The sequence below is a fragment of the Callospermophilus lateralis genome, chromosome 17 (assembly GCF_048772815.1).
Source record: "Callospermophilus lateralis isolate mCalLat2 chromosome 17, mCalLat2.hap1, whole genome shotgun sequence".
Lineage (NCBI taxonomy): Eukaryota > Metazoa > Chordata > Mammalia > Rodentia > Sciuridae > Callospermophilus > Callospermophilus lateralis.
In genome coordinates, this window is record NC_135321.1 from 1119176 (window position 1) to 1141820 (window position 22645).

Below are 22645 nucleotides of genomic sequence, written 5' to 3' on the forward strand. Positions count from 1 at the left end.
AGAACCACCTCTGCAAGACAAAGAGCTCCTAAAACAGTTCAAGTTTCTATTAATTCGAACAAAACCATTGCATGGGGTTCACTGGAATAATGCAGGGGACCCCATTCTCCCTTCCCGGGTTATTAGGTTTCAAGAGAAACAAGTGGATATGGTCTGAGCTCTTTCTGTTTCTAAGGTGGTTTTCCAAGCACTTCTGTTTTTCAACTGAAATTTAGAAATTTATTCAAAAGGTTGCAGAGTTCTTAAGAACAGTCGAACCCACTGCGGAGGGAGGACTAGGCAGCGCTTACCAGACCACCTTCTGGCAGCCACATGGGCAAAGTACGTTCTGCCACTGGCATGACTTAATGAGGACCTAGGCAAGAAGGGTCCGAAGACTGATGCTCACACTGCAGAACGTGGGCGTGGAAGGACAGCTGGCCACTGGTGCCCTCAGCTAGTTTATACCAATTTCCTTGTTGTCCTCAATGAACCTGGTGAACGGGCGGCTGGCGCCTGTCTCAGAGCTTGCTTTGTCCAAACTGACGCTGGGTGGGCTGCTGCCAGTGCGTGCTTTGTCCATGCCACCAGTCATGGTGCCCAAAGGTGGAAGAGCACTTCCACCTAGACTTACGGGGAGCTGGGGGATGCCTCCGTTCTGGATGACAGAAATCTCGTTGTTCTTCATGGCCAGCCCGTTTGTGATGGCTGCAGCATACTGGTTCCAAAAGCTGGGGTCCACATTCATTGCTCGGGCTGCCAGGTCCTTCTGGAACATTTCAGAGAACTTCAGGGCATCGCCACCGAGCAGGGCCATGGGGTTTTCCACTGACAGGCGGCGGCCACGCCTCGCAGGAGCATTGTTCCACATGTGGGTCCCCATGTGTACCTGCGTGGGACATGGAGAGACAAGTACAGTGAGCACGTCCAGGGTGGCCAGCAGGTGTGTCCTGCCTCCACGGCTCCACACGATGCCCGTCCCACACATCAGCCAGGGACGGCAAAGCAGGCCAGCTTTCCTGACCACCTTACAGGGGCTTACAAGTATCAGGTTGCAGTGAGAAAACAGAACCACAGCATGACGGACGTGTTCTTTATTTAAAAACCCGACAGACATCTCTCCCCCAACGTGAACCCATAGGCCACAGAGAGCGTTCTAGAGCTGTAAAGATAAAAGGTCTCACCCACCGCTACTCAAACCACCTTGTACTTGAACCCTTCCTTTGTGCCTCTCTCCTCTCGAACAAGGAGGCATGGATTCTAAAACCTCCTAGCACCATCTGTTCTGGGTGGCTCTTGCCTGTCAACGCTTGCCCAGTGTAGAGGCCACACCTGCTGACCTCTGTCTCTGAGGAGGCTCCCAGACCCAGTCTCTGTAGACACACCTTACAAGTGGAAGCCTGAGCTGAGATGGCACAGAGTCGGGCCTGGGAACCGGCAGCACATGGTTCACAGCCGTCTCTCAAAGGAGATGCATGTGACTGTAGGTTTTTTTTTTTCTGGGGCGGGGGGCACTGGGGATTGAGCCCAGGGGCACTTTACTGAGCTGTATCTCCAGCACTGTTTCCTTTTCATTTTGAGACAGGTCTCACTACGTTGCCCAGGATGGCCTGGAACTTGTGATCCTCCTGCCTTATCCTCATGAGTTGCTGGGGTTAAAAGGATGTGCCCCCCACACCTGGCTACTGCAGTCTTCAGTAGGGACACACAATGGCCCTCACATGCTGGAAGCCTTCTCACTCAGCACACCTCCCACGGGCCCTTGCAGCCACAGGGACACAGACCCTTCTACAAGTTGCACAGCAAATCTCATCTGTTTTATCCCTATGATATGCAAGAGCTTAAAATTCAAGTTTATTTTGTCATCAAATTCAAAAGTGCCTTGAGCCCTGGCCCTGCCCTCTGGGTTGCGGAGCGCACACCGTCCTCCTAAGCCCCAGAGCAGGCTGAGCCTCAGAGGCAGGTGCACACGCCGCTGGACGGACCCAGACTCCTGTTGGTCCCAGAGTAGCTAGCAGGATGTGCACCTATGTGTGCAGGTGGACACACACATCCCACACACACACACACCCACACAGCCCTGGCACCGCATCCCCAGGGCCAGGGCCAGGGCCAGGAGAATCCCTGCCATCATCCCAGGGTAGGTGGTGCAGGGAGCTGCCCCCAGTTCCCTCAGGGTCCTGCGAGCCTCTAGCCCGTGGCCCTCTTACCTTGAGGTTGCCCTTGGTGGTGAAGGCCCTGCCGCAGATGGTGCAGCCAAAGGGCTTCTCCCCAGTGTGGGTGCGCTCGTGAATCTGCAGGGCGCTGGCCGAGGAGAAGGTCTTCCCGCATGACTGGCAGTTGTGCTGCTTAGGTGTCCGGCGTGGTGGGGGTGCCAGCATGGGCGCCAGGCCTGGGCTCATCACTGTCTGTGGCCCAGTGGGGACCTGGACCCCAGCTGGCAGAGGCGGGCCCTCGCCCAGTGCCATGGCTTTGCTGTGACCGTTCACTTCCATTTTGATCATGGTGGGTGCAGGGCTGGAGGCCAGGCGAGGAGAGCTGTGGCTGGAACCTAGAGCAAAGTCGGGGTCAAACGCCTGAGAAGGCAGCCCTCTCAATTCGTGTGTCAGTAAGTGCTGTTTTAAATTACCCATGGTGGAACAGCCCCGCCTGCAGACGGTGCAGACAAAGGGCCGTTCCTTGGTGTGGCTGCGGTGGTGGATTTCCAACGCGCTCTTGCAAGCAAAGGGCTTGCCACAGACACCACACGCAGTGCTTGCACAAGTGCTCGCACACTTACCCCGCTCCCTGCTCAGGACCAGCAGGCTGAAGGGAGCCTCCTCCTTGATGCCCGGCCGACTGGGGTGGCCGGAAGTCAGGTCCAGGGCGCCTCCAGTTCCCGGGCCGGGGGGTGGGCTGTCTGGCCTCTCGGTCTTTAGCGGGATCTCCTGGGGGTCCTCCTGGTGGCTGAGGCCCGGGGACTTGGGACGGAAGCTCTCCCCGTTGCTATGGGTGGGTGACAGTGCCTGGGAGGAGGAGGAGGAGGACAGCGCAGGGCTGCCCGCACTGCGGCTCTCCAGGTCGCCCACAGCGGAGGACGAGTCGTTGCTCAGGCGGTCACTCTCCCCAGACCCGTTTTCCACAGACTTCAAGCCAGTGAGCTGTGGACAGTTCATGACAGAGTCCATCATCTTCATCTGGTTCTCCAAGGCAGCAATGCTGGAGATGACGGAGGGTGGCGAGGGAGGGCAGGACCCCGCATAGGTCAGGAGCGGCTTAGAGTCGCCGGCTGAGTCCTTCAGCTCCGCGTCTTCCTCCATGGAGTTCTCATCCATGTCATCGTCATAGCTGCTCAGGGTCTCCACGTTCTTCTCCTCAAAGGGCAGCTCTGCGTCCAGGGCGTCCTGGAAGCCCTCTGGCAGTGGCGTGTTGGGGATCTGTCCTCCCATGTGCATGCGGATGTGCTGCTGGAGCACCACTGCGTTTGTGAACTTCTTCTGACAGATGGGGCAGGAGTGCTGCACCCGCAGGGGTGGCTTCGCCCGGTGCACCCCAAAGTGAGTCTTGAGGTTGCCCTTGGTGGTGAAGGCCCGCCCGCAGATCTTGCACTTGAAGGGCCGCTCCCCCGTGTGCGTCCTGTAGTGCATCTTCAGGGCACTCTGGCAGCTCAGCACGCGGTGGCAGATGACACACTGATTTGGGTCTGTCATCTTCTTATCAATGTTCTCCACCAACTGCTGCAGTTTCGAGGTTTCTGACGTTTGCATAGAGTCGAGCAGCCCCCCAAAGGGAAACTGGGCCTTGAACTGGTCAGAGACTGCTGGAAGACCAGGACTGCTGAGGCTCGTGGAGGCGCTGTCTGTGACTGCCGTGGCCGCCGAGGTGGGCCCTGCACCAACCTGCCCACCAACTGGGGTGTCCCCTGTCCTTGCATTTGTGCACGGCAGGTTGACAGGCTCAGTTTTAGTCAGAGAAGAGCCACTGAGGAGTGGCTGTGGGGACTCAGATGTCACTGGGATGCTGGACTCTGTGCTGTTGAGGCCCGGGGACAAGGAGGTGCATTCGCTGGATGCGGGAGAGGGCCTCTGCGGGGAGCGGCTGACGGGGGTGACGCTGGGGGAATCGGTGTAGCTATGAGCACTGGGGACTGTGGGGGGCAGCTGCAGCCCCACTGATGTGGGCACCGTGGGCAGCACTGGCTTGCTATCGAGCCAGGTGGTCACTGGCTTCTCTGGGGGTAGTGACATGCCATAGGGAATCCCCGAGCAAGTGGGCACATTGTCGAGGTACTCTGGAACTGGATAGGGGTTCATCTGGATGTGGGGGTACTTCTCCTTATGCCTCTGGAAGTGCACCTTCAGGTTGCCTTTGGTGGAGAAGCGGTTCCCGCAGATGTTGCACTTGAAGGGCCGCTCGCCAGTGTGAGAGCGCAGGTGTATCTGCAGTGCACTGTCGCTGCCGAAGACCTTGGCACAGAACCTGCACTTGTGCTTGAAGAAGGGGTCCTCAGCGCTAGCCTTGGGCTCGAACACCGACACATTTGGGGGCTTGCCTTTGCGGTGCTTCATGAGGGCGGACAGTGGGTCCAGGGCATTGGCGGTGGCGGCAATGCTGACCAGCGGGTTGGGGAAGATGACGCTGCTCGAGGAGGTCTGAGGTAGCAGAGGGTTTGGCAGGCTGGAGGCCGAGCTGAGGAGGGGCCCCGGGCCCAGGGCTGGGGGCGTGGATGCATTCTGGGGCTGTGTCATGCTGCCCGCTGTGCTGGGCACCGTGGACCCCAGGGCAGGGGCTGTGCTTGGGGCTGCGGACACCAGGGACTCCATGGGCCCAGTACCACCTGGAGTGCTGGCACCTGACGCTGGCTGTGACAGGTGCTGGGGGCCCTCGAAGGCAGGTGGGGCTGCCTGGCCAGAGCCTGCAGGGACAGGGGCCGGCCCAGCAGAGAGTTGTAGGGCCGGGTGTGGGGCCAGGCCCTGGAGCTGGCCGGAGGTCTGGGCGGGAGTGCCAGGGGTGGTGGGGTTCAGTGGCGGCCTTGCGGGCTGGCGGCTCATCAGGGCCACCTGGCTGCGGATCTGCTCAATGAGCTGCAGCTGGTGGATCTGCTGCTGCTGCAGAGCCACGAGCTGCTCCAAGATCATGGGGATGGCGACCGCGCCCACACTGCCTCCGGCTGTGCCAGCTGCGCGTGCGCCCTGCGAGAACTGAGCCACAGCCACCTTGGTGCTCAGCAGAGTCTCCAGCGTCACGTTGGTGCTGGGCATGCTGAAGGCAGCAGGGGACCCTGGGGGCAGTGCTGGGGGCACAGCGGGTGTGCCTGGGCCCTGCAGGCCCTTGTCCCCAGGTGTCTCCACGTCCATGGGCTCGTCCTCCGGCTCCGGGGCCTTCACCTCACCGCCCTCACCGCCCTCCGCGGGGGTGGCCTCCTCGGTGGCCTCGCTCTCCGTGTGGTCGCTGGGCGAGCTGGCGGGAGAAGGCTCTGGGAACTCCTCAGAGGGCGGCGCCGGCTCATCCTCACTCACGATGAGCACCGGCGGGTTCTTGGTGCAGCTCTTCTGGTGCTGCAGGAAGTCTGTCCACTTGAAGAACTCCGCGCAGCAGGTCTGGCACACGCTGGCCTCCTCGCCGCCGCTCCTGCTCTCAGTCCCGCTGTCCACGTCGTCGGCGCCTTCCCCGGGGACGCCTAGGAAACCGAGAGATTACATCAGCGGGCTCGCCGGACAGCCCTCCATTTCAAAATTTTGCAGACAAGTAAAATCAATATTTTTTATTTTGTACAAATTACCCCACTTCAACATTTCTGACGGCCCAGCGTGTGTGTTCTATGACTCTTTCTAGCTAGCTAATCATTTTCTTAGCACAATCCATCAAATTATGAGGCTCTATCAATTGTGGATACTGCTTCTTAATGAAATTCCATAGAAGCCATTGATTTCCAATATTTTCATACAATCCGCAGCTACCCTGTCTGTTGGGTACAAAGCCAGCTTTCGATGGGCTCATTAGGATTCCCCTTTACCATCGTGCTTCCTCATTTCCAGCAAAATTAGAGATGCCTTTGCCAGTTCACTTAAGGCTGCTAGACTCATCCGCAACCTTTCCAGCACATCAGCCGGACGGCGGAGCCAGGCATTCTGGTGTGGTGGCCCTGTGTGGATTTATTATCTTTATACAGGGCTGAGACGCACAGACTTTCTGTGATTCTATACAACCTTTTGAATCAATAGGCATTTTTTCATGTAGGAAACGTCACCTACATACTTTCATTTGTAAATGTAACAAAGAAAATATAAGGATTTCTTGCGTATCCGCTCAGAAAAACAGTCTCCCTTGGCTCAAGAGCTGGAGCGGCCTGGCCACTGGCATCTTCTGTCCCTGGTACTTCCCTTACACTTTAGGGTTTGCCCAATGAATATCAATATAGGCTAGCCCTAAAATGAATCATGTTTAATACAATTAATTGGCTGTCAGATGCAATATTTCTTGGCAAAATGAACTAAAATTACATGTTATTGTGATTAGCCAATAGAGTTTAGCCATTTGTTAACAAACTAGAAATTATGTATTTAAAGTTCATTTACGTTGACATGTTCAACATGAGAATGCTGTAGTCAGACACACTTTTTGTACCTATTTTCATCTATTCTCATAGAAAGACTTAGCAAATTATATGCTTGTGCGGTGGTGGAAAGCCCTCTAATTGGTTACACATGTTTAATTACTGTTGTAGGCAGCTACTTCCTCTGTCTCCCCTTACCCTCTTGTGCCGAATAACAACCGTATTTAATGAACAACTCTAATTCACACCTGATCAAATAAAGGCCTTTCAGGACTGAGGGAATCGACACACTCCCGCTCTGGCTGCTGCCTCTGGGTGTCTCAGTGGGTAGTGATGCCCAGGCACTGCATGGTTCTGTGTGGCAGCCTGGGTATCACCGATTCCTAGCTGCTTTTTGTCAACTTGGAGTGACGGCTGCAAATCAGCTCTTTGTTCAAGATGCACAGTTGATTGTGAGAACAAAACACCCTCATGTCTGCCCCCAGAAATAATTCACAGTTCTAACATCATATGGGTATTTGCTAAAACCTCTCTAAATAATTTCCTTTAGGTTTTTGGACAAGTAATTCAGCACTGAGTTCAACAGAAAGATATGATTTTTTTAAAAAAATATGCTATAAGAAAACATTTTTCCTCTCCTGGAAAAAAAAAAAAGGAAAAATATATTTTGAGGTTGGTCTGCTGCTCCACGAGGCCATTATTTCCAGGTAATTTATACATGCCTTTAAAAAATTATTAGCAGCATTCAATTAGCATTTTCTTAACTGGCTAAGCCATTTGAGGGGGAAGAGAAGTTGGAGCCGGCAGCTCATAAAGCCTGCTGGACTTCTAAACTGAACGCGCAGCGCGGAAGACCGGGCTGCAGCAAGGAGCCTCATTACAGGCGAGGAAGGAATGTAATAGGTATCTGTAATGAGGCTCCGCGAGTCAGGCTGCAGATAGCGCAGCAACCGAATCAGCACCCACAGTATTCAACTTGGCTCAATGTACACACAGAACTCTTTGAAAGCCTGCTAAGGTTACGAGCAGGGCAAAAACTAGGATCTTCAAGTGAATAATTTCTTAATAAGTGATAAGAAATGAGGACCACTTCAAATTCTAGTGATGATTTTAAACATTTTCACAAAAGTGCCAAGGATTTCTGCCTTGAAATCTGTTTTTAGTTGATTGTGGAAATGTTCTTCTTCAGACCCCATATTGAAAAATTAATTGCTGAAGCAAACATTTTAAAAGTTCATCTGCATTAAGCAAATACATATCTAGAACATACATAATACATAATACATAACTAAACAAGGGCTAGACTTTTAAAAAGTGGTTTTCCAATATTTTAAAGTCATCATATAAAAAGTATTAACATTTTTAAAAAGGAAAATCCCAACAAATTAAAAAGTGCTAATTCCTTGAAATAGTTTCTGCAAGTAGCACCTTAGAGAAAAAATGTATAACTTGTATGATGTACAAAGACATTTACATGGTATGTAAATTTAAATTTTACAAAATTAAACTACATGTTAAAATAATGTTCTCTTTCTGTGGCATACATATTAGGCGCAGTTTACTGAGAAAAAGCTTAAGAATTAGGTTGACTTCTGGATCATTTAATGTGAGTTCAGTGTGGAAAGAATTAATTTACACCACTAAAGCATCTCTCTACAAATGAACATGTCCCACATTTTCTTGGTAACCAACTATAGCATATAACACAGAGAAACACTTAGTTTTGCTTTTCTCAAAAGTCTAGACTCAAATAAATCTCTATCTACCTTATAGATTTGCATTTTTATATTCACATTAGCTTTTTTATGTGTTAAATATTTTGGGGGTTCACTTCCAAATGCACAGGAGTTTGGAAGTGTTTCTGCAGGTGATCTCATCCTCTCCCCCATTGGCAGGGTGGTAAATTACAACTGCTTCTCAGTTGCTTCAGCGGCACAGAACAGTTAAGCACTTTCTGTCAAGTAACAAGTCATTTTGTTTCATGTAATTTTAAGTGACAGTCACCTCAACGCAATGAAGATATTCTTGTCAAAGTAAAATAATCTTCCACTTACATTCCTTCAAAATCGAAGAAGAAACTTGTGAAACAGCATTCTGACCATGTGGCCCTGTTAACAGCTCTTGACTTAGGAGCCCAAGGAAGGTGGGAAGCTGGTCGACAACAAAGCTTCCTGAGAAATGTGACTTCTGACTAAAAGATACCGGGAAAACAACAATTGGGAGGGAGAAGAGTTTTGATACAATTCAGATTTCTTATTTTGGGCAAATAAATTAGAATCCACCACTTATGATTTCTGCTGGGGTTTGTATAGAGTACCAGTAACAGGATTATCTCAACTGTTCTTCCTTCCAGCCTAAGCTACAATTGTGTGACGCAAGTGTGGAGTGAGCAGCATTCCGTAAAAGTACAGAGAAGCAGGAAAGTCCTAAGATAGTCCTGAATACAAATAAAAACGAGTCCTTCACACATGGGGTTGAAATCTTGTTTGCATATTTTAAGAATCGTTATTAAACAACAACAAGCACTTCAATCAATTGGCAGGAAATATTCAAAATGAGTCCGTTTTCCTACGGACAGAGCTCTTTAGAAGCAGTCAGACATTTTACAGATGTGCAGAGCACAAGTGTTGACCTGTGGTACATTCTGAAAAGAGAGAGAAATAAGTTTTATAACTTGCTTCCATGGCTTTTCTCATTATAATGTATATTATAATATGTGCTAATCTGGTTTCTTTATTTTTAAACATATATGTGTATAATATATATGTGCTAATCTGGTATTCTTTATTTTTAAATGCATTCCATAACAAGGAAACCCAGATGGGAGGACTCTTAATGCAGTTCACAATTTATTTTATCACGGAACTGCTAAAGCCCTTTAATCCTACATCATTAAAGCCAATATTATGTTGGATTCAAATGTATTTAACCATCTTTTAATTAAACTTACATTTTGAACTAGCTGCTATTCTCTAAAAATAGAAGTTATTACATCCATTAGTTAATATGGCTTGAAACTTTTATTTCAAGGTAGAGCCTTGCCAGGGAGGGACTCTACAGTGGGACCACAGTGAGGAGTCTGGGAAACTCATCACCAATACAATTTTCATTTTCTTCCTCTCCTTCTGTAAGGGGGGATTTAAAAATAGTCATCGTAAACATCATTAGTGTCAAAGCAATTTATTTTTTGCCTACTGATTGTTCGACAACTAAGAGATTTGAAACCATAAATAGGGAGAGGATTAAGCCGGCATTTTATGGTATGTAAGGAAGGGTTATATTAGAAAGGCAAGAAAAATGCCGGCCAGTTCCTGAGTATTTCTCCCAGCCAAGACTCTTTCTTTCTTGGCAGATGGAACAGCTAGTCAAGGTTACTCTGAGGATGGCTGGTGGAAGGGCTGGGGACCAAGAGTGGCACCACCTGCCACCTGTGCTGCCCAGGCTGAGCATGCAGTCACTGTGGCTTGGTTTACAGTGTGCCAGCAGATGCTATTTATACTTAACATCTTCAGGGTTTCTAACTCCGTCACCATCCGTGTGTTCTTGGGTGATCAGCAGCTTCTTCCTTGTGTGGGGGGAGCCAGCCTTTCAAAGAAAACCTTGAACAAAAGGGCAGCTTGGAAGGCAGTGGTTTTAAAGTACACATGTTCTTTTACACGCTGAAGACGCAGAGAGAATGCTCAACAAAACGGAGGCTGTGCCCCAGCTGAGGAAGGAGCCCCACCCAGCCCGGGGTCTGACTCCTGGTCTGTGGCAGAATACTCAGGCTTCTTGCTTCTGCAGTCCCCGAAGAGCACACAGAGGACAGGCAGAGGGTTAAGCCATGGTGACAAAGCCACAAGTGGAAAACACTGTTGTGGTATGTAGGAATATCTGAGCATGTGGTGGGTTTTTTTTTTTTTTTTTAATTTCTAACTACACTTCTTAGCAAGGTTTTGCAGAATCTCTTTTCAGGAGTACAGTTCCTTGTAAGTAAGCCACTAAGTACAAAGCAGTAGTAAAATAGGGGTTTTACAACTTCGTTTTTTTTACCTTTTCTCTGCTACACTTTTGCTACATATTTTAATTTTACTACAGTTAGCAAAGAGAGAAGCAAAGCTTGTTTAGTCCAGGAGAAGGCATGGGAAATTCTTCACTTCAATTAGCAACTTGAAAATGCCACGTGGATCCTCAGGAAAGGAAACCACACTTTCTCCTTGGCCTTTCCAGCTCTTAAAAATCTAGCAAGCATTTTTAAAGTTTTCCTAAATTGTTAGGAGACACTTATTTTCTTGCAAATTAATTCTTTTTAACTCCTTATGATAGCTTTGAATCCCATAAAGAAAGATGAATTATCACATACTGAGCCCAAGCTGTGACACAGGAGGAGACAAATAGAGACCCCCACTGTGTTTAACAATGTAGAAGAAATTCCAGGCGCAATAGAAAAATTTTCTGTCCTTTTTCCCCAGACCTCGAAGCATGTGCTCACGGAGGTGAACGGTGGAGGGCACTCTTGCTATGCTCAACACGCACTGACCCGAACACTCCCTCACTCCGTGGCCCACGTCTCAAATTTGTTAAGTCATGACCACCTGTGGCACAGGCTCCAGACATCTTCTGTGAAAAACCCTTGCAGTCTTGGTCCACGTGGTGAAGCACCAGGGACTGAGGCAGTTCCCTCCTGGCTGGGGCGGCGGGACCAGCACAGCTGGGCTTCACTCTCACCGCTGCCTGACATTGCCTTCTGGTGTTTGCCACAGGTCAGGGCTGCACAGTGGTCCTCTCCTTCAGCAATGTTGCCGTAATCACACTTATAGAGCTTGCACACACCACCCTCTGCGCCCAGCAGAAACACCTGAACGACCACGGCCCACGTGAACGATTGTGATCTCAATCTGGTGAGGGAGTGAAAGCAAGATTCTGCCGAGTCACTTGTGACTGAGGTGAAAAGGTTTAAATATGTGAAACTGAGCATCTGTTCCATGATATGCCTCCTTGAAAGTGCCCACATGATACCCACACACTGGCCATTTTAAATTCACTGTGCACAGAAATAAATAAACAGCAAAAACCAGTTAGATGTGAACCTCTGCATCTAAACGGCCCTAGAGGGCACCAGCTCTGCAGTGTCCAGGAAAAAGGCTGCAATTGGTGTAACCATTAGGCTGCCTGCACCTGGAGTCAGGTGAGGAAGCTGCTTCCATCACTGATCACCACTTTCATGTCCGTATGGAGAAGTTTGCACATATGCAGAAAGTCATGCTCAGAAGCCCTGCCCTGTGGTTGGAGCCAGTGACTGTGCCTACATACAAAGCACACAATAGAATTATCCAACAGCTCAGCTAAGGCCATCTCAAGAAGAGGACCAGGCACGCTGAGGATCAAGGAAGACAAAGTGCTGCGGCACCTGCAGGGTTAATTAAACAGTCCAAGACGCAACAGCTACACAAAAGAAAGCCAGTTTCTCTTCTTCCAAGAACTATAAACACTTGTGCTGGACTAGATGGCATTTGATAAGCTGTGCTGCACGGAAGGAGCTCTCGGGATCTCTAGTTAACACTCAGATCCAGTGTTCACACTTAACAGAACAGTGGTGAGCCCTGCTGCCAAGGTCAACAGCACAGATGCACTAATTGCATTATGAGCTTGACATCTAGTGGCCACCCCTGGCAGGGCAGAGCAGGCAAGGGCCGAGTCAGCAAGGCCTGCTGAGCACTCTTCACTGCCCACCTTCAGGGAGAGCCCCAGGGGCTGCCAGCTCTCTGCACCCACCTTTCCACAGGCGGCACACAAAAGGCTCTGTACGGCTCACCGTGTGGCCGCTACACTCAACAGAGAATGCAAAGGGGACAGGATCCCCAACAGCCGCAGAACTAATCTGGGACTGACTGAGAAAGACAGGCCCACAGAGGGAATGTTTAGACCCACACTGGCATCAGAGGCCCCTCTGTGGACATTGCTTCAGCCCCCAAAACGCTTCCCTTTAATTAAGAAGCAAATCAATCTTAATGTCCAACACAGACATTCCATGTTTTTTGTCAAAATTAATATTTTACACTTTTTGTAACATGCCTTGCCTTATTTGTTTGCCTGGTAATCACATAGTTAACTGCACTTGAAATTATAATCTTAAAATTATAAGAGAAAAAAATTAAGTTTTTTTTTGTTTACTTAAAGTAATATCAAAACATTTGATTTTTCACATGGGTTTTACTTAAGCTTGATTTTATATGAAATATGTAGCAAGTTAACATATGCAGTAATTACAGAGCGGCCCCACAGCAGCAGAATTAGCTTACATCTTCAGGAAACCAAGATATGTTGGTCTTATTCTGGCAACGAGTCAAGAAATCATGTAGAAAAAGTCAATAAAACAGCAAAAAAATCAAACAACACCCCTGTTATCACAGTATTCAGAAATTATGCTTCTTAAAACTATCTTGCAGCATTAAGAGATGGTGAATAACCTCAGCAGCAGTTAAAAAGGGGTTTTAATTCACTTAAGTAAAAGCCTACGCCCATGCTTACCTCTAAGGATGCTAACTTCCCTCTGATGGCCAGGCTACAGAGTGGAAAGCATGGCTGTGCCTGTCCTGCACCCCAGAACAGCACGTTCTCAAGGCTACCTGGACAGGAGCACAGAGCTCCTCAGAGACTGCAGCAGGAGGTGAAATCTGACCCACTCTGCCTGCTGTCCCCACCCCTTGTATACAGAAACAATACAATAATAACAATCAGCTTGCTAAGTCATTCCTGCCGTCATTCCACACCTTTTCCTTTTTCTGGCACACAACACATCTATACCAGATTATGTGCATGCTGTGGAAATTCACACGGCATCGTGTGCAAGAATGGCCTGACCCTGTCCCAAAACCTCTCTCTGTAACACAGAATTCACTGGCATCCTTTCTGATGATCACTGGAATATTCATTTAAAAACATGTTCAGTTTTTAAAACGTTATTTAAAAAAGAAATGTTTGGAAGTTCCTTTCCTCCTTCCCTTGGTTACTTTCCACCTTTCATGTTTCAGATAAAAACAGTCTGCCTGTGGAGGTTAAAAAGTGGCTTCAGTATTGTCCCCTTTGGTATGCTGAATTGTAAATGTGCGTGCGTGTGTGTGTGTGTGTGTGTGTGTGTGTGTGTGTGTGCTGGGGATGAAGACAGACCCCACATCTACAGATGAAAGAAAAGGACCTCTTCACCCATCACGGTGGCCTTCCTTCCCTGAATTTAACCACACTCTGGGAATTCCACTCCACTGGTAAATTCTTAGGTCCTACACTCACCACATTTGAAAGGATTTTTAAAGATAGCCATTTTCTGTAGGTTGGCAGAAAACAGATACTTGGAAGCGTTAAGTGCCAACAGACAAAATGCAGGATGGAAAACTTCAAACTGTTATGTTCTTTTGTTCTTCCTTAAATACTTTCTAGGGGCAGTAATATGCATCTTTCTTAAATTGCATTTTATGGGACATAGAATGGCAATATTACACCTTTAAAGTTCTTAGTGGGAGTTAAGTGCCGCACTGTCACTGAAGTTCTAATGAGTCTTTCTGAGAACAAAAATCTTCAGCTGGTTCAAAGGATGTCATTATTGGTGGAGTGGATTTAACTGAACCCCCCAATGCACCACATTTATTTCTAAAACAAGAATGAATAAATTAGCAAAACAAGAGAATTTAAAAGACAGTTTCTATTGGGAATGTAAATCTCAACAACTGTAAAATAGGTTTTAACAAAAAATAACTTTAGACCTTCCCATGAATCGTCTTTACTTTTTCTCTTTCTAGGTTCATCATCATTTCATTCCTTCAGGGACACAGCACCAAAACTATGTTTGTATAGTGATTTTTCACTGCTTGGTTAAAAAACAAATTCTGAAACGTAAGTCACACAAAAAATATTTTTTTATTGTAAGTTAATGTGATTATGCATTTTTGCCCCCCCATTATACTAAAAATTTTTGCATATTGAATTTGATCTGCATGGCATTATCAAGAGGCTTCAATGTTACTGCACGGTAGATGGACCTATTGCTTTAATTAATATGTCATGCCTAAAGTGATACAAAGGAATTATTTACTTTGCTTCTAAAACACTGTAACTTAGCTCACTTATAACTTCATGTACAACATGTTTATTTTTGCTGCATTTAACAAAATTAAAATTCTGAGATCTGATTAATATTGGAGTGATTTGGTTTGTACAACCATTTATCTCTTAAAAAGCCCTTTACTTGGTTATCTTAGAGTAACACACATGAGTATTCCCTGACTTCACAGGCAAGAGTATCTTTTATGCTTCATGAACAATCTGCTTCAGAACAATTAAGTCAGAAAGAACTTGCTGTAATAGTTTGCCTGAACTACCCTTCAAACAGGCAGAGAAGCTGCTGCTTTACTGCAGCTCACCCAGACAGGCTATTTTTGGCCTATTGCAAAATATGATCAGGAACTGTGGCAACTCGGAGATGAGAACCCGAGAGCTTGGAAAACACAGGCCCGGCAAAATCTCCAGTCCTGCTATGGTGGAAAACCTGGATGTGGCAAACCTCTAAATAAATTCAAGCCCAGCAAGGAGAATTCAAAATAGAAATTGTAAATAATTGCTTCATCCGAGGTTTTCAACGGGGAGCAGGCTGTATATCCTCCAACATGTTTACACTATTAAGTTCACCATGCTCACATTTCTGAAGTGAAATTAAAAATGAACAGCGGTGCCTTGCCTGTTAATTGTTAAATACAAGAGGTTTTAGTCTATTAATTAAAATATGCTTTAATAAAAGGAGACATTGCACATTTTGATAACGACCCTACAAAGCTGAGAAGTATTTACATTGTTGCATTTTGGGGCGGCTGTGAAAGCCGATTTTAAGCCATTCAGGAGCCACAATAATAAAGCTTTAAAATTCCTCACTGGGATGCAATGTAGTTCTTTTGAAGGAAAGACTGTCTTTCTCATTCGGCAGAAATAAATCCATTCATTTGATCATGTAGTCATTGAGGGCAATACAAAACAAACCAAGTGTGAGAAATTCTATGTGAAGAAGTAAACAAAACAAAAAAATCCATTTCCATGACAAAAAGATTCTTTGTCCTTAATCTACCCAACATATGCAAGCGTTTCTTTTTAGCATATCGCCTGTTCCCATCTCGGCTGACTTGGATGCAGATACAGCTCCCTCACCTCCACAGCAACAAAAAGACCTCAGAGTCTTAAGTTTTATTTAATCCACTTCTTCCCTGGCCTGTTTCGGCGTTTTCTCACTTTCTCCTTCCGACGTGGATATGTGCCTGCTTTGTCAAACTTTGCACCATGTGTGATAAACTCTCAAACTCCTTCAATATTTTTTCGCAGATGGTCTAACTCTCACAGTAAAAAAAAGAGATTATTATCTGCCTCTGAACAACTCAAATAGATGCATCATAAGAGTGGGACAGCCATTAAAAAAAAAAAATGAACAAATTATTTCACACCGCGGTGGCCGCGGGATCGGGGTCGCCGCGGCCGCACCTCCGCGGTCCTCCTGCCCGGCGCCCCGGGAACCCCGCAGTGTGCGCCGGAGCCCGAGGCCGGGTTTTTAACGCGGTGAAGCGGATTCGGGGTGCCTTAAACTTTGTGGTGCCAAAGTTCAGCTACGGTAAATCCGAATCTTCTCCAGCCGCTGACTTCCGCGGCGCCCGCCCTTCACTTTTGGATGTTTTGAGGAGGAAGTTCTAACCAGCGAAATAACTGAAAAGGTGCCTCCCGCACCCGATTTCGGTGCATCCATAAAAGCCACGAAAAGGCCTGAGGAAAACTGAAACCCACCAAAACGTGCTGGGGTCCTACCGCTGGCAAGGACCAGCCCCAAACTCCACAACTGTGCTCACCCCAGCTTAATTCCCAAGTCGGCCATTAAGGAAAGGCCAAGAGACATCTACTTTCCACTCGCTTCCGAGCGGGACCATTGGATTTGTCAACGCGCTGGGACATCGCGGGTTTCGAGGCCCGAGGTCACCCAAGGAGGCCTGTCGGCGGTCCTGGGAGCGCAGCCTGGGATCAGGGAGGTCGCGCGCACCACCCGGGCACCCGGACGCGCGGCGCCGAACAAAGCTGGCCTGGCGGCGGCCTCCCCAGCCCGCGTCCAGCGGTAGGTCGGCCCAGTTGCGTTCTCCTGCCCAGGGGTCTGCCCCGAACGAGGCCAGGGTCTGGGTGTATTTTGGAGGCGCTGTGGCCGCCAAGGCCGGCTCCACAGTCCAGCACCTAGAGACCGGTGGCGGGGTGGGGGTGGGGGGCGGGCAGCGCCGAGGCAGCGACACTGACCCCTCCCGCGCCCTCCAGGCGAGCCGGCCCCCGTCTCCAGTCGCGCTGGCTCCCAGCTGTCCCCAAGCCGGCCAGGCCACAACGCCCTCCGCGCGCAGGTCCCCAACTCCGAGGAACCGAGCCAAGTTACTTGGCCCACAACTCTTTTCGCGGCCGCGCGCGTTCCGTGGGGGACCAGATCCCTCGGCCCACCTGGCCCAGGGACCAGGAGCAGCTCGGACACCGGCTCGCGGGAACGGGGGAACTTTCTCCCACTCCGAGACGCGCGCAGCCGCTCCCGCCATCCACACTTCCCAGCCCGGTGGACGTCCCGGATTCCCCGGCCACCCTGAGGTCCCCGGCCCTCACCGTGCTCAGGAGCCCCGTCCGGCGGCGGCAGCTCCTCGTCCGACTTGAGGTGTTGGGGCTTGGCCTGCTTGCGCCGAGACATGCTGCTAGCGGCGCTCGGGCTCCGCGCGGGTCAGCGGCATCAGCGGGGAGGCCGGCGGGGACGCTGCGGGGCGGGCGCGGGGCGGCCGGGTGGGCGCGGGGCGCGGGGCGCAGGGCGGCGGCGGCGGCTGCGCGGGCCGCGCATGGGGCTGAGCAATTAGGCTGGTGAATAATGCATGGCCATTAGCGGAGGGCCGCGCCGATTGGCCGGCCTCCAGCGGACTCCGGCGGCCTATGCAAATGAGGCCGCGCTCGCAATTAGCGGTCGCGCGGGCGAGGAGGGGCCGCGGCGCCTCCGGACCTGGGCGCGCGCTGCCCGGCACCGCTCACATCGCGGGCTCTGCTGCCCGCGCTCTGGCGCCGCGCTCCTCCGCCGCCCCAGGTGCGGCTCCGGCCGCGGCGGCCGCCCCTCGGCAGAGCGCAAGCAGCAAACTTTGGAGGCGTCCGCGCGGCGCCGTCTCCGCCGGCGAGCCGGGCTCGCCCCTTTATAGAGTGTCTGCGCCGTCGCCCGCGCACCGCGCCGCGCCCCCCCGCCGCCGCCGCCGCCGGGCGGCCCCTCCCGGAGCGAGCGGCCGCGGGCAGGGCTCCGGCCCGGCGCCTTTGTCTCGCCGGGTCGCTCGGGCGCCGCGCCGCCTGCGCTCCGGGCGCTCCAAGCTAGCCGCCGCCTTCTTTCCTCCGCGGCGGGTCGCGGCACCACTCGGCACGCCGGGCCCGCTCCGGCTCAGGTGCCCCCTCGCTCCGGACCTTCTCTCCTGGCTCGTGTCCCCTCCACGGGCTCCCTCGGCGGCCGGCCAGGCTCGTAGGCTCGCGGCCGGAGCGGAGCAGAGTGCGCACGCCGGGGTGGCGGGACTTCGGCAAGACCAACTTTCCGGTTCGGAAGCAGCGCGGGCCTCGCGGCTCCTCCCCTCCCTTGCGTTCCCCTCCCCTCCGCTACCCCCCGGTCTCTCCGCCTCCCCCCCCCCACCCCCCCGGGCCCCACCGACTCTGAAGCTCCCGCCCCGCCCGCCCCAGCCACCGGGGCCTCCTCGGCCCCCACGCCCGCCCGCAGGGGCCTCCCCGCCGCGGCGGCTTCTTAAGTCCAGGGAAGGGAGGGGACGGCGGGGACTCCGCCGTCCCCTCCCCGCCCCCGTTCCCCTTCACGATGGGCGTAGTGGCCCCAGCGCCTACTGCCGGGGGCCTGCGGAGTGGGCAGAAAGCGCGACTGAAAGTTCCAAGTCCACCAAAGTCCCGCGCGCGGCCCACCGTGTTCTCGAGATTTCGGGGGTGACGTGGGGGGGGCCTAGGTGAGGGGGTCGCGCACGTCTGGGGCGTCTGGCACCACGCGCTCCCGGTACCCACCCCCGCCCGTGGTCACAGGAACGCGCCCTCGCACCCGCGCTTTCTCACCCGCAGCCGAGCACGCGCGCAGGACCGCGCGTGTCCTTCGTCCCCGAGCGGCCGCCAGGATGTGCCCCAGGCCTCGTCCCCGCCGTGCTTGTACCAGTGCCCCTCGCCTAGTATGTCTTTTAATTCACTGAATTTCTTATTTTTGTCCTTGCAAGCGGTCCTGTGTTATACGAAGCTTCGGCACAGATGGACTCCCAGCGCTTCTCCCAGTGTGGTTCGTGGCTGGGGTGGGGAGCAGGCGGTGATTAGCCAGACTGGACGCCTGGCTCCCGGCTGGGCTCCTGTGGGCGTGCTCCTGTCTGGTGGAATCCCCTGCCCGCTCCAAAGGACCCCGGCCCGGGCGCCGTACGTCCGGCTCTCCGCCCGCTGCTTTTCGGTTCTAGACTGCGATTCCCAGCCCGCGTTTTCCCGCCCGCCTCTAGTAGTGTAAGTTCCCGAAGCAACAGATTTGGGCTCTGGGAAAAGCGCATAGAGTCATGCAGAGGAAGAAAGCTTACAGGTTGGAGTCGTCTCCAAACAGCCCCAAGAGCCACTTACGGAAAAAAAAAAAAAAAATCTTAAGGTTGGTTTTGTTTTGCCTTTTGGTGGAGAGCGTATTCACGTAGGTGATCTTTTTTTCCAAAAGAAAGGCTATTAAATAAAAGATGTTTGAAATCTAGATTTTCCTTTTAAACATACATCGGTTGCACTTTTATAGTTAAGCTCTGAGGCGAAATGTCTTTGTACATCAGTCGCGCAGTGAAGTTTTGCGAAGGCTGCAAGCATCTGGGGGATGCTCTTCGTGTGGCGCAAAGACGCTCTCGGTGGTGAAAAGTTTGCAGCTCGGGTATTTGGGGCGAGCGAGGGCAGGAATTCTTCCTGGGAAGAGAGGGCAGAGAAAGTTACAGGAGTGGGAAGAGAAAAGATGAAAGTGTGTTGTGTGTGGGTGTGTGGGTGTACGTGGGGGGTAGAGTTGTGAAGAGTGGGAAATTTTTCAGATTTACAGGATCGGCAGGAGTTTGGGAAGTCGCAGCGCCTCGGCAGGAAGGCAGACATTGCCATTTCTTTCTAGAAGAGAAATCATAGAACCTTCATGAGTTGCTACCACCTCTTGCAGAAGGTGCGCTGTCTTCTATGACCTGATGAATCCCCTCTTTTCACTTTCTCTTTTATGACTCACTTGGGAAGAAGAAGCAAATGCAGGTTCCCACCGCGTCTGAACACTGTCAGGGAAGATCTGATCCCGCTCCCTCCACAGCTCCCTGGCCCTTGGCACCGGCTCCTCATTGGGTCACATCACCTGTCCCTCCCCACCATTTTGTGGTTGAGGTCCTCTCATACTCCCACCCCCGTTCATCAGTCTCTCCAAAACAACGACGGGAATGATTTTCCCGTCTTTCTGGTGCTTCCAAATGCAGCTGTTTAATTTTATGGACTTTGCATTTTCTATGAGGTGTGGTCACCGGGAGGATCTTGTAAGTACCTCCAGTGAAGGCGAATCTGAGCCAGTTCTTCATGTGTTAAGAAGCAAGCCTTCAGATTACAGAGGCACTCAGCGAGTCCTAAGTGGAAAGGTAAAGCAGGCGTGGCTCCGGCTTGAGTGGTCATTGTGGAAAGAGCTGGTTTGGGGCAGGGTGTGGAGTTCTCACTTTGGACCAGTCTGGTATGGGCTGCTGTCCCAGGGTCAGGGCAGCATAGGGCCCAGCAGCCTGGATGAAGGTAGGCTCCACATCTCACTCTGCACAGGCTGCCCTGGAATTTCGTTGAGAAGATGGAGCAGAGACTTGGAAGAAAGGGCCAGAAGGCTGTGTGCAACGGTAACCCGCACAAATCCCCTCTAAACACTGCACTAGCCCAAGTACTGCACTGGAGTGGACCAGAGGGGCACCCTTCTAATGATTGTCGAGGATAGAAAGCCCAAAAGGCACACAACTTCCTGATTTACCTGTTCCTTTCTGTTTCTTGCCTCCCCACACTCAGATCAGAAACCTTTATTCAGTTCTCATTCAGTGTGGCAAGTTTTAATGAAAGCATTTGTATTTTAAGCCTTAGTGGCAATAATATATTTATTGCAAAGTGTCAATGAGGTATTTTCACAGATTAGAGGCAGCATGCTTGCTCTGGTTGTGTACAGATTAATATACAGAAATATAGAGCAGAGGTGCAGACACTGACTCAGTTGGCACCAGGCGCATGCATGCTTATCATCACATGACCACTGTCTATTAAAATATTGCAATACCTAAACACTATTGCAAAAACAAAAGTTGCTTTTCTTTCCTATAATTAAATCTAATTTGTTAATTGTCTTGTTCCTCTTGCCATGTTGTTTTCATCTTAAGAGGTGACATGTTATTATTTTGTCTGCTTAATAATATTATTTACAAATTAATACTGTATATTTTACATTAGTGAAACATATAATTAGGTGTTTGATTTAATTTGTATCATTTATTCAGATAAAACAGAAAGCCTATCTAAGGTTGATTTGACATGGGGAGGTTGAATAGTCCTAATTTTACGTTACAGTCACAGTTCATGGAAGCTACCTGGCCCCAAATGCACAAAAGACAGTTTTTCATGAGGTGCATTTGACATTTTGTTTATAATGTGTTTATTTCCCCAAACTTAATACAAACTGGGCATTCACATGTTAGGGGTTTCATTTTGGGGGGGGGGGAGGTCGCCTTGTATTCTTTTTTCCTTCCAAAGTTCCTTTTTTTCTACTCACTGGGCATCTCCTTCGCTTCAGTTCCTTCCCCACCCCCAACTTTTGTTCTAGGTCCTTAGGGTTAAATTCAGCATGATTTTGTGTCTTTAATGCTGTGACAAGTGACCGCTAATTGGTTCTCACTTGAGCAAAGATATTACCATACTAATATTATTATTGGTAAGAAGAGGTAATTGATAACACCACCTGCCACTCTGGGGCAATCACGATGATAAATGTTTCCATCAACAGGAAATCTGTGCTTGGTGTACCACAGCCCAACGCAAACAGCATGTCAAGTGCCAATTATAAAGATGTTGCTTTTCCATTACATGGGGGGGGGCGCTAGAAAATGTAGCAAAAAAAATAGATTTGTGTTTTTTTGAAAATGTTTTATACAAGCTTCTGTTCACCAACTTGAAGCTAACTTTCCCCAGAAAAATAAAAGGATCTAACTAAACAATCCGGTACAAGATAACTGCCCTGCTCACACTGCTAGGAAGACCCTGCTCCCCTGTGTGCAAATCCATTGAGATAAATATGTCCACGTGTCTTTAATAGGTGGGAGCTGTGTGCAGAGCAGATAAATCCACCTTGGTCCGAGTGCTCTGAAGCTTCCTGTGTGTTCTTCACAGGACACTGTGCCAGTTCACTGGAGGCACGGGCAGGCGAGCATCCCACAGCTTTTTATGGCATACACGGGAAACCGCACATGGCTATCCTCTTCACACCGAGGGGTGCAAACGTTGTTGAATACTTCTTGCCTAATGATTGGACTTTTTATCGCAGCTGCATGTGGCCAGGGAGGGGCGCTTCAGCAAGTATAATCATATAAAATAATGCTGGGGAGTTACAACTTTGACTCCCTCGCCTACAGGGAGGCTCAAACGATTATTATTAGCTTGCATTAATAGATGCAGGCCTCAAAAGGCGAAATCAGCTATTGATAATTGCAAGAAGTATACAGCAGCTACTGTATCGATCGGCTTGTCCCTTATTCCCCTGGTATGGGAGAGATAAGAAGACTCACTCTTTAGTGCAATATAATTTCTTTTGACCTATCTGCTTGCTACAGACTTATGATGAATAGCCAGAGTGGTTAAAGTCCTTTATCACGAAAGTTACCCCTTGATATAATATTGATTCTTTATAACTAGCTCCAAACACAAAAATCAAACTGTCCACTTGACCATCATCATCATCAATATCATCACAAAGCCTCTGGAATAAAGATCAGCTGCAGCCCGAAAATGCCTTCTATAATCTTCCCAGCTAATCTTTATTTGCTGATGATGAAAAGAAAAAGGGAGGGGAGGGAATGTCACTTGGACGAACAT

At 50.0% G+C, this 22645-nt stretch overlaps 1 protein-coding gene across 2 annotated transcripts; it reads right to left on the reverse strand.

The window, feature by feature from the left end:
• Positions 1–436: 436 nt before the first annotated feature.
• Sall3 (spalt like transcription factor 3) lies at positions 437–17234 on the reverse strand. Of its 2 annotated transcripts, XM_076837149.1 has the most exons (4): positions 17153–17234; positions 2759–5638; positions 2190–2530; positions 437–868 (listed from the first exon to the last, which is right to left on the reverse strand). In XM_076837149.1, the coding sequence occupies exons 1-4, from the start codon at positions 17232–17234 to the stop codon at positions 437–439; spliced, it is 3735 nt and encodes a 1244-aa protein (XP_076693264.1). The 2 variants fall into 2 exon arrangements, with proteins under 2 accessions (XP_076693264.1, XP_076693263.1); XM_076837148.2 differs by having other exon boundaries at positions 2190–5638.
• Positions 17235–22645: the final 5411 nt, after the last annotated feature.